Source organism: Cynoglossus semilaevis, chromosome 3 (genome assembly GCF_000523025.1).
Source record: "Cynoglossus semilaevis isolate Cse_v1.0 chromosome 3, Cse_v1.0, whole genome shotgun sequence".
NCBI classification, from domain to species: Eukaryota; Metazoa; Chordata; class Actinopteri; order Pleuronectiformes; family Cynoglossidae; genus Cynoglossus; species Cynoglossus semilaevis.
Genome location: NC_024309.1, coordinates 9,238,604 through 9,253,564, shown reverse-complemented (window position 1 = coordinate 9,253,564; position 14,961 = coordinate 9,238,604). Strand labels below are relative to the sequence as shown.

At 43.7% G+C, this 14,961-nt stretch overlaps 2 protein-coding genes across 3 annotated transcripts in view; both read right to left on the bottom strand.

Moving 5' to 3' along the window:
- The window catches only part of flt1 (fms related receptor tyrosine kinase 1), a 26,994-nt gene extending 22,398 nt beyond the window's left edge, over nt 1-4,596 (bottom strand). Inside the window, exons 1-3 of one of the 2 annotated variants that reach the window (XM_025054655.1) lie at nt 4,261-4,596; nt 1,176-1,272; nt 588-793 (exon numbers count right to left, since the gene is read on the bottom strand). In XM_025054655.1, coding sequence (XP_024910423.1) covers nt 588-793; nt 1,176-1,272; nt 4,261-4,318 — 361 coding nt within the window. In that variant the 5' untranslated portion in view covers nt 4,319-4,596. The remainder of the gene's footprint in view (nt 1-587; nt 794-1,175; nt 1,273-4,260) is intronic. The other variant, XM_008307803.3, reaches the window with a different exon arrangement.
- A 238-nt stretch (nt 4,597-4,834) lies between these two features.
- Nucleotides 4,835-14,961, bottom strand: part of LOC103377148 (uncharacterized) — a 17,828-nt gene continuing 7,701 nt past the window's right edge. Inside the window, 19 exon segments of the mRNA XM_008307808.3 lie at nt 4,835-7,236; nt 7,795-7,931; nt 8,015-8,286; nt 8,371-8,554; nt 8,648-8,767; nt 8,947-9,057; nt 9,141-9,239; nt 9,392-9,496; nt 9,582-9,715; nt 9,980-10,089; nt 10,248-10,345; nt 10,486-10,631; nt 11,054-11,273; nt 11,484-11,576; nt 11,732-11,925; nt 12,034-12,101; nt 13,072-13,196; nt 13,393-13,582; nt 14,827-14,939. Coding sequence (XP_008306030.3) covers nt 7,069-7,236; nt 7,795-7,931; nt 8,015-8,286; nt 8,371-8,554; nt 8,648-8,767; nt 8,947-9,057; nt 9,141-9,239; nt 9,392-9,496; nt 9,582-9,715; nt 9,980-10,089; nt 10,248-10,345; nt 10,486-10,631; nt 11,054-11,273; nt 11,484-11,576; nt 11,732-11,925; nt 12,034-12,101; nt 13,072-13,196; nt 13,393-13,582; nt 14,827-14,939 — 2,687 coding nt within the window. The 3' untranslated portion in view covers nt 4,835-7,068.

Here is a 14,961-nt window from a genome sequence, read left to right as displayed (position 1 = left end):
CCCCCCCCCCCCCTTCCTCTTCACCCGCAGGACAGGGAGGAGCAGAGGGGAGCAGACATGGTGCCTCCTCTGCTCCTCAGCATCAGTCTTCATCACCCTATGCCCAGCTCCTCTCTCACACAGTCACACAAATATACACACTTCCACGTACCTCCCCGTCGCCACCTTGTAGAGACACCGAAACATTCCCTCCCAGCACACACCCCTTGAGCCCTTCCCCTCCTCCCCCAGGCACAGGATGCTTCAAGCAGGGCTGAACAGAGCAGATAAGACTGATGCCCTGGGAAACTCTGCCCGGGCCTGAGTCTTTCAGCAGCTGGGCTATTCCTGGCCTGGAGGTAGCACGTAAATGAAAGTAAGAAAGGGTTTAAATATAGACGGGAGGAGGGGGGAGGCCAGGGCTGAGAAAAGAAGTTGTTGGGACAAACAGCATTGAGACGCGGATTTGTCTCTGGCATCGGTCTGAATTTAGCACCCACTACATCCTGTTTGGGTCGGGGGTCAGGAGGGGTGTAAACAGGGAGGATGATGGGGTGAGTAAAAGAGCGAGACAAACAGAAAAGGACAATAATGCAGTGGTGTCTTACCTGTGACATACACATAAACAGACGACTGTTTCTGAGGCCGGTGCCTGTATCTGCAGTGGAACAGGCCCGTGTTCTGGGCTCGGCTCTGGCTGACCACCAGACGGCTGCAGTAGTGATGGCTCGTCCTTCCACAGCGAGACTCCTCCACGCGCACCTGATCTTTCACCACGCCTGATGGGTACGTCCACATCAGATCCCAGCGGCCCCTGACCAGAAGCAAGGAGAGAGAACGAGTTCAACAACTGAACAACAAGCCTATGGAAAAATTCATGTGCGATGAATCATATTCTACTTTTATATTCAATAAAAAGTTCAAGAGTGACCAAATCCACTCAGTAGCACTGGATCGCCATTCTGTTTTATGATGATATTTCTATGTTGTTGAAGTGAAGAGTGAAACCTAAAAAAAACCTTTGAGATCTTTGTTTTGGTTTTCTATTTATTTTTTCTTTCTGTGTTTTGTTTATAAAAATCTAAAGTGCTTATTATAAAATAAAAAAATTCTGTAACAACCATGTTCTGTGATTGCTCTGATGAATCATATATAAATTTAGCATAAATGTTGACTTGATGTGATGTAAATCTGACCTGCAGCTGAGCAGCAGAGTTTGATTGGCGTCTACGATCAGCTGTCGACTTATCACATCCAGGACTGGGACGCTGTAGTTTCCCTTTTGAGCTTTTACTGCAGAAACAGAGAAAAACATTCTTTAGAGACAAAAACAAACAAACAATTATATAATATTTAGTAATGACAATTAAAATAACTGTGTATTTCTCCAGTGAGGTCAGAGGTCAATGTCGGGCTAGAACTCATAGATATCTGTTGTAAATCATAATAATACTAATCCCCTCTGGGCCACATGGGGTCTGGGAACCAAGTTTATCTGACCAAGCGATCTCTTTACCTTCTAGAGAAGGCAATATTTGACCATTCAGGTTTAGAAAAGGTGAACCTGACTTCCCCAGCCCCTGGAGAAGTTCCTTGAAGTGTCATTTAAAGTTTAGTTTAATCTAATCTGCATTGCATTAAAGGGATTGAGGTAGAAGATGGAGAAATGTCATTACAAATTCATTTCATGAAACAAACAGGGGATCATTCTGGGATTCTTTTCTGCTTTTTGTTGCATTACTGCCATCTAGTGAGCATGTTCACAATGGGTTAAAGGTTCCTCCACAGAACATCCCTTCTGAAGGCCTGCAGATGAAAACAACAACATACACTTCTAGTGATTCCATAAAATGATCCAGTCTTAGCAACATTCCCATGAAAATTTGAATGGAATTTAAAGTTTAAATTCTATTGATTTTCTCTCTATAGATCCATGCAGTCTTGCCTGTACACGGGTCACATGGGTATAAACATGTTGTAGTTGGGGCCTACACTTAGTGTACAAGGTTTGGTTCTATTTATAATCCAAATCCTCCTGATTTCACCAGCTCCACATGAGACCACAGTTTGAGGAAATCCTGGACGACAAAACACTTTCCCGTCAATAAATACTTTGGACAGGTCCTGTAAACTGTGTCCACCGCAAAACGGACTGAACCGAACCCTTGACTGATGGACGCGCTGGCCTTCTGCATCAGGGTTCCAGCTCGGCGGCACGTCCTCCGTGCAGGACACGGTATCTGTGACCCTCAGTGCATCTCCTCTCCACTTGACAGCTAGTGTGGAAATGCGTAAGCACCGTCGCTCTTGTTTATCAAACGCCCGGCATTTCTCCATTCCGTGGGCCAGGTTTATTAATGAGAGAATAAGATGGCCGTCTGTCCGCCCTTCCTTCCTCAACAGTGGACATGTCAGTCAAGGAAGTCCAGCTTTCACTCTGACCGCTCCTCAGGGAGCAGGAGCAGCGTTCTCCTCGACACCGCTGCTCTGTGTGGAGTCAAATCACCTGTGCAGCAGTTAGTCACTCTGTCACTAAAGTCCATTAGAACCATTCACAATCAGCAGCATTGTTCCCAGTGGATGCCCCATTGAGCAGACCTAGTATTACTCACACTACTAGCACTTCCTATACCACTTCCTTGGATTTGATGGTGTGTTTGTGTATGTGTGTGTGTGTGTAGGCAGAAAAGGCATTCGCCCACGCACACACACATAAACAGCAGGAAGCGGTGAAGACCGAGAGGAAGTCAAAGATCCTGCAGGGCTTTTCTCAACAAACTGTGACAGAACTGTGTGAATTTCATCTGGAGCTGATGTCACATGACGTTCTCCTTCTATATCCTTCACCAGAACCTTTACTTAATAGTATATACACAATACAGTTTCTTTTTTGGTCTACATCACCCTCATGTACAGGTAATGCGGCCTCTATAAAGAAACAGCTGCTCTAAAAATGAATAAAAATGTTTTGTAAAGAAACAGCTGCTCTAAAAATGAATCAAAATGTTTTGTTTTTTAAAAAAAATGACAGTTCAGTGTAGTTTCATAAAATTACCACGGATTAAATTTAGAATATAAAATAATTGTTTCACAGAGCAACCAGTTCAGTGTAGTTTCATAAAATTACCGCAGATTAAATTTAGAATATAAAATAATTGATCTTTCACAGAGCAAAGTCAAGATCAGATATAGTTCATTAAGCCCCAAAACAAATATATAATGGTTTTAGTGGCATTAACAAACTCTGACATTAAATGTTATTACAACTAAAAGTGATATGGTTATAATCAGTTTGGGGACATTTTCTGCACAGTTTTTCGCCCTGAAATTCCACAAAGTAACTTAGTTGAAGCGAACATTGATCAGAAGGAGTTGGACTTCGACTCCTGCACCCTGGTTCAGGTTCAGCTGCCACTGTGTGCCTGCACCAAACACCAAACCACAGAGCAGCGTTCATTTCCCTCAGGTGCATCAGGAAAGACATTTGGTGCCAAATTAAGCTTAATTAACAAAGGAAATGTTGAAATAGAAACTTCATCTTCTTCATGTTTGTTCGTGGATATAACTACTATATTAAAGAATTATTCAGATGAAAGTGAGTGCCTCTAAGTGCACACTTTTATACATCCCTTCCACAACTTCTAAAAGCTTCTGTTTAACCACACGTCACGTCAAAGATCCACGGTTCAAACAAAGGATTTCAACCTCTACAAATATCAGAGTGAGAAAAAAAACCCAGAAGGTCATGACTTCTGCCTCATCTCTATCAGAACGTCCATTAGACCGAGCCATCAGAGTCAGGAAACAACGCCCTGCTCTTGTCCCGTTCAACCCGGGGCCAAAGGCACGAGGAGCGGAGCCGCAATTGTCCAAGCAAGTGTCCAGCAGGATAGCGCTTATCTCCCGGTGCACGGAGAGCCAGCAGGTTAACAAGGCGGGAGTCAGGCGCACGGAGACAAAGATGACTTATCAGAGAGCAGCACACAGTCACAACACCACAGTAATGAGTGGTCCCACAGCAGAGCTTGATTGTTTGGCGTAGATTTTAATGCAAATGACCGTATTTTATATTTATAAAATTAGCACAATGGCGCGTCGCAGCAGCCAAACATGTCGTGCGTAAAGTTATTTTTTCTACTTGTTGCATCGCGCACATGCAGATTTGCTTTGACTTATGAGTGGAACTAAATTACATTAATCCCAATGCCCATGAAAAGCCTTAAACATTTTGAATTTATTGCATCTGTACAACAGGTGTGTTGTGCGCTCTGGGTCACTCACCTTTGGCTAGAACTCCGTACAATCCACACAGCAGGTACACGAGGACGCGCTTCATCATGTCTGGTGATTCCGATTTAAAAAGCTGGTCTACAAAAAGTTAAAGAAAAGAAGGGGAAAATAAGGGAAAACACGGTTTAATTCCTGATGTTTTCTCCCGGGGGGGGGGGGGGGGGGGGGGTTTACGCAGCTCGCCCGGCGGCTGCGCTCAGCGCCGGCGGTCAGTGAGTGGAGACGGTCGGTGTCCCGAGGTTTGCTGCTGCTGCTGCTGTCTGTCTGTACTGTCAGGGAAAACACGCCACAGAACACCAGTGCAACCTTTTCCCACCGTTCAGTGGCAGCGTGTCTCACATTTATACAGTTCCCACAGTGCAGCCACCGGATAGCGGATTTCCCTGACGTCCACTGACACACCCTGTACGCGTAACAGCAGCAGCAGCAGTCCACTTCACTTCTGCACTGAGCTGTTTAGAAAATACTCAACAACCTAGATAAAAATATATTTCTAATACTTTTTAAAGAAGGAGTCAATCCTCAAAAGAGTATTCTGTGAGTTTCAGACCGCTCCTCCGTGCAGGATGAGAGGCGCAGCATCTGTCAGACGATGATGGTGCAACACGTTAATGTTCGCCTGTGCTCTGGACTGGTAGATGGGATGATCCGCACGTAGGCATTCAGGGTGAACGAGTGTTTTTCTCATCAACAATAACCTGCCCGTCACGTTCTTCACGATTGGCAGAGCCACAAATCTGGCAGGCTTTCCTCCAAGAACAATAAAAGAGCGGCGTTTCTCCGGCAGCCAGAGAAAACAGAAACATGGCAGGTAACAGACAGACAGGTTAGTATGGGGCAATTATCTGGAATCATTTGTCATTCGGAGTGATTATCTGGGGGGTGAGAAAAGATTTACTGTAGAGCAGCTGCTGGGAGATAAAGTTAGAGAGGTGAGGATGAGATGATCATGGATGTCACACAAGACAAAGGATGAGGAGAGATGGAGCTGTCAGACTGGAAGAACAGCAGAAGATTTCAAAGAGTGTTCACGACCAATGAGAAGATGGGATGAAAGCAGTTGATCTTCTGTGTTGATCTCTACAGGAAAAAAACATGGTTTTAGTTGACTTGGCAATAATTAAATGATTAGATTAAAAATAGTTTGTTTACAAATGCATGTCGAGCTGCTGCTCCAGACAGGTTGCATTTTACTCATACCTAAGATTTCAATTATCACATGTTTGGAAGCAAGGTGCATCCTTCCTGTCACAGGCGCAATGCTACATTCTGTCCACATGGTGGTGGTGTGTGTTGCATGAGGGAAAAGGTCAGGCCACTTTATCAGGTACATCAACGGCTAACTGAGGCAAATATTTAATCATCCAATCACACGGCAGCAGGTCTGACCTAGACGACCTGTTGAAGTGTAAACTGAGCGTCAGAATGTTGGTCCAGGTCCAGGGTCTGGACTGAGTATCCATTCCCCTACAAGCATCCTGTACTTAGTGGGTCTCAAACATTGTGTAATGTCAAAGAAGTGAATCTGACAAATGCCATTTTGTTGAAATTGCTGAATGAAGAGACAAAGGGTACCTGATGAAGTGGCAGGTAAATTTAAGTGTTTTCATAAAGTGTTTCCTCCTAAACATCTAATGACTTCCATTCACAGAAGCAGCAGCAGCAGCGTCGTCACCTGCATCATAGCTGTAAAACCACTGAGCTGCAGGACAGAGCTGAAGAGAGGAAGAGGTGAAAAGATGAAGAGCTACAGTGTGAAGATAAACACACACAAAAAAATCATCAGCTTAAATCTGAAATAAAACAATATATTTTCACCTTTTCCTCTGCATCACTCCTCTACAGAATATATATATTTTTCAACATAAGGCTATTATTCAAAAAAAAAAACATGATATACAAATACACACATACATATACAGTACCAAAGCAGTACTCAGACTTGTCCACACAAGTCCACACAAGTGTCAAATACAGTACTTAGACAAATGGAGCTGTGGGTAAAAACACTTGTTCACATATCTGACGTTCAGTAACATGACTGATCTGGGGAATGACCTTAAATGGTAACAAACCGGGGTGTGATCAACGTTGGACCTGACGTGGTTTCACTCACGCACACAAGCACGATGAGCTGTCCAAGTTACTCTTAGGCGTAGAAGTTCATCACATGGCCACATGTAGAGACAGACGACCAATCAGACTGAGTCTCATATCAAGAGTAAAGTGTTAGTGTTAAAACAAATCTAATCCTACATGTTATTGGACTGTTGGGAGAACAAGGAAACTGTATGAAAAGACACTCTCTTCACAGTCATGGAGATGTCAAAAAAATGTGTGAATTTTGTTCACTATTTTGACATTATTGTTTTTATAATAATTTACAATTTATAATGGGAAAAGGGGAAAAGGAAATAGTGTATTTAACTGTAGAGAAAACAGGAAGTGGTCAGTAAATGCTGGCCCACATCATTTGTGAACAGAAAACCCACGGCACAGTGAGAAATTGTGAAATGATTAATGTATCTAAGAGAAGAATTCTAACAGATGGGTTGAAGATGGAAGTTTTTGTCCATGTCAGTGGTTGAAAAACATACACTCGTGTTCAGGAAGAGATTTTACAGAAGCTTATTTGTATGGCAGCAATAATGACCTCCACCTCTGGCACCCGTGCAGTAGAAACTCTCTGAAATAGTGTTTACCTGTGATGTCACACTAACCATGACAACAGCACGACGACATCACCCTCTGTCCCCTCTCTGTCTCCTGTGTTCACATCGTGTCAACTGCTGTGTTCGATCACACCTGTCCTTTAGTCTGTTGATGGATCCAGTCACTGAACTTTACCACCTGTGTGTAAACACCAGGGCGGTTCTGTCGGGCACATCCCTCGCCCCAGCTCACGATCCCAGCCAGGAACCACCTCCTGCCTCGCTCCAGACAGACCAGAGGACCGCCCGAGTCGCCCTGCACTCAGAAGCATAGTGTTCTAGTCAGTGTTACCTCAGCTAAGACATTAAATCACTGATTTTCTCTCTGAACTTTATTGTGGAAATCACTGATTTTCTCTCTGAACTTTAGTGTGAATTTATTTGTAGTTTACAAAGCAATGAAAATGTGCACTGGAATTTGCTTTTTTTAAGAATGTTCATTATTGCATAAAAAATAATATGGAGTTCATTAAAGAGATGGTAATTTCAACTCCATATTAATGAGACTCGTTCTGGGTGGTTAGCTGTCAAGTTGTTTTGAGTTGCAATGGAGTCCAAATGAGTGGTTTACATAAATGGTAAAAGTAAGAAAGTGGTATAAATAAGTTTTGTTCATGTTTACTTCAGTATCAAAGTAAAATTGCATTTTTTGTTGGGGAAAAACTCCCAAAGAAATTGAGATCTACTGCTAAGATCTACTGTAAGTTTTCACCAAAGTCTCCAGGTTTGTGGTTTAAAACTGTATTTTTACTCATTGTGAATGAATAAGAGTAACTGACAAATGTAGCAGGGCACCGGTGCAGCCCACACTCACCTGGCAGGCGTCCACTCCTCCCTGCAGGTTCCCAGCGCACATCATCCTGGGAGTCACAGCGTTGTCGTAGAACTTGTTGCAGGTGTTTCTGCTGATGATCTTCACTGAAGCCTCTTGTAAACGAGAGGCCAGTTCACCTGCAGGCACCACAGACACAAACGATCTGTTGGTATGACGGTCGGTTGATTAGATTTGATCTGGTGCAGCAGACAAGTCTCACCGTCCTCCATGACCACTCCCCAGCCCGTGACGTAGCAGCTGGTCCCTGTGGTGAAGCTGTGGGAGGCAGCGGGCACACACACGGGCTGCACCAGGTCATTGAAGAAGATGGCGCTGCTGAGCTCCAGCAGGGCGATGTCGTAGTCGGAGGTGAACTGGTCGTACTGAGGGTGGATGAGGATGCGCCGGATATTTCTGGCGGCTGCTCCGTTGTTGGTGGCAGTCATCACCCGCATTCCCATGTAGGCCTTCCACGCACGAGCATCTGAGTATCTACAGAGGTACAGTACTTTGACTCAAGACACACGATTTATGTATAGAATTAAAAGTAATTTCAGAATTATTTTTTTCTTTTACTTAATGGCCTCTGAGTCCTGGAAACAGTGAGCGGCAGAAATAAGCCAGCGGCTGCCAACCAGCGTTCCTCCACAAACATGGCCGTAACGTTCCATCTGGAGGCTGACCTGCCAAGGCCACGACCCCGCTGCAGCATCAGAGCCTCCTACTATCTTTGTACGCTTCCTGGGCCTAGTGCCACAGCCTGTGAGGGAATTACACCACAGAGAGAGAGAGAGAGAGAGAGAAAATCAAACAAATAGAAAGTCAGACCATGATCACGTGACTAAAAACTCACCACAGCGCATCTCATCAGAGCCATCGAAGCAGTCTCTGAGTCCGTCACACTCTGGGTTGACTTTAGTGACACACCTTCCATTGGCACATTTGTAGGACGACGAGGAGCAGCCTTTAACATCTGAAGACATTCAGAAGTAGAAAAACATTGTTTTATCGCATATGAATAAAAACACTTTGAAATTAAGAATAGTGTTGAAACCCAGTTGAAGGAAAAGTTAGCTTGGACCCGGACTGCGAGGACTCGTGACTATGACTAATTCAGAGAAAGCACTAACAGCCGTCACCTTCCTCACTCACATGATCTGGAACAGTTGAGCTCATCACTGCGGTCTTTACAGTCAGTCACACCGTCACACACTGACGACTTGGACAAACACACCTTGTTGGGACACATGTGGTAACATTTACCTACAGGGGGACAGAACACTGTCAACAGTGAAACCTGACATGGATGGACAGTTATAGTGTGCAAATCAGAGACGTCTGCTCACCACAGGCCCCCTCCTCACTGCTCTCTGCACACACACACTGACTGCCCTGAGGTCTACACACACCGTTAGCACACAACACCTCCCCAGGTCTGCAGTGGGCTGTGAGTTTGAATCACAATTTGAAACCAAAACACACAAAAATCAACACGACATCTATGACAACAAATGACTTTCTGACATGATTTATAATGCATCCGAAAAAAGTTATTTTATTTTGAAAAGGTGAGCATCTCTGACGAAACTACACTCACAGCATTTGGCCTCATCCCGTCCATCAGAGCAGTCTTTGACTCCATCACACACCTTCCTCAGAGGGATGCAGCGTCCGTCTCCACAGCGAAACTGGCGAGGACAAGCTGGAGACGGACAAAGAGCAACTTTAGACATCATTTGTTTCAGATGAGTTTGTAAAAAAAAACAAAAAGTGAAAGATGAACTCACTGCTCTCTGGGGAAAAGGCTCTGTAGAGCAGGAGAAAGCCCTTGTGAGTGAGGGATTCATCAGAGTGGAAGTGAAGGGACAGAGGAGAGGAGAAAACTCGCTTTTTGCTGCTGTCTGATATTGGATTACACAGTCTAAAAATGGAGCAGGGCAAAGACAAAAAAATATTATATTTTTTAAGCGATTTTTCTTACTTTTATCCTTTTCTAGAGTTTTACATCTCTATTTACTTTGTTTTGGTTTGAAATTTCAGGCCATTATTGGAGGTTGTTTTTTTCTTGCCTGACATAGTAGTGAATTTCAGATTCTACACATACAGTAGCTGTGGACGAACACCTCGTCCTGTCGTTTTGGTCACACGCAGCTATGTTGCAACACATTTCAGTTCCCTGACTCACTTGACTCCTCCTATGTCCAGCCAGTCTTTCTCACAGCCGTCTGACGACATTGAGTCCAGAATATCCATCACTACAATTGTCACGGAGATCAAGTATCCGGGCAACGGCGCCTGATCAAGAAAAGGGAAGAGGATGGTAGAAATGGAATGTGGGCAGACCAAAAAACAGAAGGGTGATTCACTTCTGTTCTCTGTTACCACTTCACTACAACTTATTCTTTCTCCGATTCTGACACATGGACGTACGTATACACAGTCACATGACTCACCCTCAGTGTCCACAAACAGTCTATATTGGGAGGGTAATAGGCCGGATAGTAGGGTGAGGAAATGGAGCCGTTCCAAGAAGAAATGGATCCTCCACAACCTGCAGGGGGAGACAGTCACATTGATAAAGATGTAGTTGAGGAGTGGGAAAATCTAAAGATTAAATAAATACATTATATATATATATTTTTTTTTTTTTATCAATTAAAAATGTCATCTTGTATACTGAAACACTCTTACTTGCTTTTGGGATGGCCTGGAAGTATGCTTTGAAAATGGCCCCGTCTCTCTGTCTGCTGAAGGAGAAGGTGACCAACATGACGTTTCCTGAGGACGTCAGCTTCATGACGGGGGAGGAACTAGACGAGACAGGCAGCCCGCACCACCTAGAGCACAGATACAGACTCCAAATAACCTTCATACTGCAGACTCACTGTCAAATCCCAAATGCTAAAGAAAGAATACATTAAAAAAAATACAAATGCAATAAAGCTGTTTATCATAATCAATAAAAGCCTTTTCTAAATGTTTTTGTCTGATAATGTAGATCTAAGTCACCAAATTAAAGATTTTTCATGCATGTTCACAAAGTTTACCAACTGTTCTGGCAAAAAAAAGGTCCTGAAAAAGAAGTTGGGTGTGAAATCTTACAAGGGTCACTGTAAATGTAATAAATCTCCCGCTCTGACACATCTCTGGCTACCTGTGACCTACAGAGGAAGGTCATGAACAGCTTTACAATCTGAGGATATTGCACGGGTTTTGACGGTAACCGCTCATTACTAGAAGTGAACATAATGTCTTTTACCTGGCAATGATTTTGTTCTGTAGGGGAAGCAGGAAGTCGTAGGCGGAGAGCTTGTGGGCAGTGCAGCTTCCTGGCGTGGCACCATGCAGGGTGAGGATAACCAGTCGAACTACGTGACCTGACGGCACCCGCAGTCGCCACTGGTAATACGGCTTCTTAGGACTCACCAGGCTCAGAGTGCGGTTGTTGCCGTATTTGGCGTAAAGGTCAAAGGACATTGCTGTGAAACAAGAGGTGGAAATATGGAGTCATCATTTTATTAGTGTAATAAAAATAAAGGTGACATGACATGTATCACTTTGTCACACGGTGTAGGTTTGATTATTGTGTCAAAGTTGACTGGACAACCTGACACTATACAGTAAACATTATCTTAAATAATTAACTACTAGCACTGAAAAGACTCAGGACTCAAACATGATTCTCTCACCTTGGAAACCAAGCTGCCACTTCCCATTTTGGATGCTATTTGGATTCTTATTCTTTCCAAATTTTTCATCATCAAAGCCATCGGGGTCCAAACCTTCAGACAAACAACAACAAAAAAAATTAAAATTAAGCATAATGATGAACACAATCCAGTTCAGTAGGTGGCAGTAATGTTTATATGAAAAAAAGAAAAAGATAGTCAGAATGCATTGAGTGGCTTGACAAAAAACACAAAGTGTGAGCATCTACCCAGTAGGTGGAGCATGTCTTCATCCTGCTCCATGTAGTAGCGATGCTCATTGCGACTGTCCCTCTGTACTTTGTTGGTGCCTGGAAGCCTCCGCTGCAGCCTCTCGGGGTCGGACGCCCTGATGGCTGTGGCGACATGGTCCGGGGCAGAGAATTTACTCCAGTAGAAGACATTGAGACCCTCTGCTCCTTCACTGTCACACACAGACTTATATAAAATATATTTCTATTTTTCCTTAAGTAAAGATTGACACATATGTGACACTGTCACGTGCTTCTGTTTTTGTTTTGTTTTTTCATACCTGAAGGCAGTAATCCCTGAGTGCAGGTAGTACGAGCTCCAAGGAGAGGATTCGTAGAGATCTGAAAACTGTAGGAAAAAAAAGAAAAAAGAAAAGACAGACCGTGTACTGTAGACGCAAAGGGTGACATCACAGCGGTGCAAATGAGGTCACTGTTCCTCTGTAATGGAGCCATGAACACACTCGTTTGAACATTCAACAGAAGGCTCGTTCTTTTGTGTGTGTGTGTGTGTATGTTAATGTTGGGCCGCACAGAGCTCCTTTGTGTGTCTACCTGCTGCCTGTGCACAGCTACGACCCTGGGTCACACACACGCGGTCCTGGTCCTGAAGGCACCTGCTCTTCATGACCAGATATCACAGCACAGACTCATTGATTCACCATCAAGGTGTAACATAAGGACAGTTCATGGACACATGGACAGCTTGTCTCTGAGTTCCCACTGATTAAATAATCATTTCCAATCAGCTGAGTGGGAATGTATGTCCAGCCCCCTGTCGTCCCAACTGCCCTATCTCTGTGGTGTCAAACTGAGGTCCCCCGCTCCCTACACTGCACACACACACAGTGTCACACAGAGTAGTGGATTGTGTGTAAGACAAGCAGACAATGTTTTTATTGAAGACCTGCTCTTCCTCTCACTCTTGCTGCCTGAATCTAGCCGGACTCACAAACGCCGGGCTTGTCTTCAGCCCTGAAAGAGTCCTGTCCCTGGGGTCCTTGGGAACTTGCACAAACACTGTGCTCGGCTCCTGTTTCAGCTTTACATTTAACACCGACAGAGGGAAGAACAGAGGACAGGAAAGTGGTGTGGTGGAAAAAAAAACAGGAAAAAGGACAAAAATGGAGCATGAAGATGAGAAGAGAGGACAACAAAGAGAAATTAAGAACAAATAAGGAAACAGAGGAGACTGGGAGGGAAGTGGCCGTTAAAGTGCTGTTTTAATAAGACTGGAGCAGCCAGATCAGCTCCAGATCAGAGTGCGAAGGTCATGCAGGTCACTGCGAGGAGACTACTGAGGCCTGGGCTCCACTTACATAATGCTTCAAAGCCTGAGCCTGCAGGCGGAACTGTGGGGAGGTGGAGTCAGTCAGGTCTGAGGAGAAGCTCAGGTTTGGGAACTCCACGCTGCCCCCCAGGAAGAACACTGAGGAGGGCGGAGCTGAGGATGAGGAGGAAAAAAGAAAAAGAGATTTTAGATTTTATTTTATTAATTTTATGACCATTTTTGGTTTAATTGTGATTTGATTTCTATCTATATTTGTTTCTCTCTCATTTCCTCTTCTCTATACTCTCTGTTTTTCTATCTGACCTCTCCTCTTTTCTCTCCTCTCCTCCTAAGGTATTCCCATACTTACATGTTAAATAGTGAAGGGTCAGTGCAATGGCAGTGGTGAAGGGAAGGAAGGGCAAGAGACCTGACAACCACCTCCTCCAGGAGCCACAGGGTGGAGCTCGCCTCCCCTCAACCCTTTGCTGTGCTCCATCCGCGGCCTCTTTGGGGGGGCTTGTAGACTGGGTGGGCTCCTTTAACTCCCCGTCTCCCTCCTTAGAAGAAGAAGAAGAAGAACATGAGTCGGATATTGTACCAGCTTTTACACGTTGCTTTTCAGTGTTTGGGTTTTATGTCCACGTGACCACAGGAGGGCAATAAAGTGATTGCAGCCTGTGTGCCAAAATCAATGCGCCATAAATCGTGAGTGAGAGCAGACAGTGATTTACTGAGAGTGACGGCGAATATCTTTGAGCTGAAAGGATCTGGTAGAACAGTAAAGGGGTTGGCAGGATTCCCCGGGGGAGCAGACAAAGCGTGGCTGGAGGGGTCTGCTTTCCCACGGCCTGGCTCTGCGGTGTCAGCACTCAATCAAGTGGCACAGACAGTCATGAGAAACAGCTACCAAAATTCTCAAAGACTGATTTTACCATCGACACGGAGCAGCGATTAGCTTCATTAGACTTCCCTCACAAAAAGATTTATTTTTCTTGTGGGTGTGTGTGAGTAACGAATGCACAGCAGGACTGTACAGTTAGGAGTTAGTGGTAGATATGAACAGATTGAAGACAATTATCTTAATAATTAAATATATATGTCAGTAGATTGTAGAAGGAAATTATGTCTAAAATATTTTAGTGACTTACGGTGCTGAAAAACATTCCTTCAAATGTCACATTCTTGCATTTGTGTGATGGTCAAAATGATTAAATCTCAGAAAACATTTACCTAACAGCAGTGGCTTTGGTACTTCTCCTGCAGCGCCCCCCATTTGTAGAAGACTATATGATATACAGTAGCTCAAATATCTTTCAACATAGAAATTCATTTCAGTGTGGATTACATTGAACTTTTGTATAAGCCTGTAGTTTGTCATATCTTTTAATTTTAAAATAATAATAAATAACATTTCAGAATTGACCACAAATATGATTCAAATATATTTTTAAAAAATGTCCCAATTTTTTTTCCAGCATTTTGTATATAGAATGTTTGAGGAACTTTTTTTTTACAGTTTATTACTTCAATGCTTAAAATTTGCACTACTGTACATTAAGGTTTAAATCATTTTTACCTTTGTAACTTTGTAACATTTTACCAGTGTAACGTAAGAATGAGAATCGTTCCAAGATCACTACAGTTCCTCGGTCTGGTCACCAATGATACGCCTGCACTTCTTATTTGCATATATCTATACTTAAGCACCTGTGAAATCATTACTATAAAAGAAGTAAACGTAAAAATCAACTGATTTTGCAGGAGTGAGAAAACAGTTGTGAGTTGTGTCAGTCAGTCCTACCTGTGCAGCAGTGCATCCATGCCCAGAGACGCAGTACACTTCACAAGGTTGGCTTTTGGGCAGGGTCCTCATATCACTGTTAGCTCCAAACAGGCGATGAGCAACAGTTCCTCAGACATGAAAACCGATGGAGAG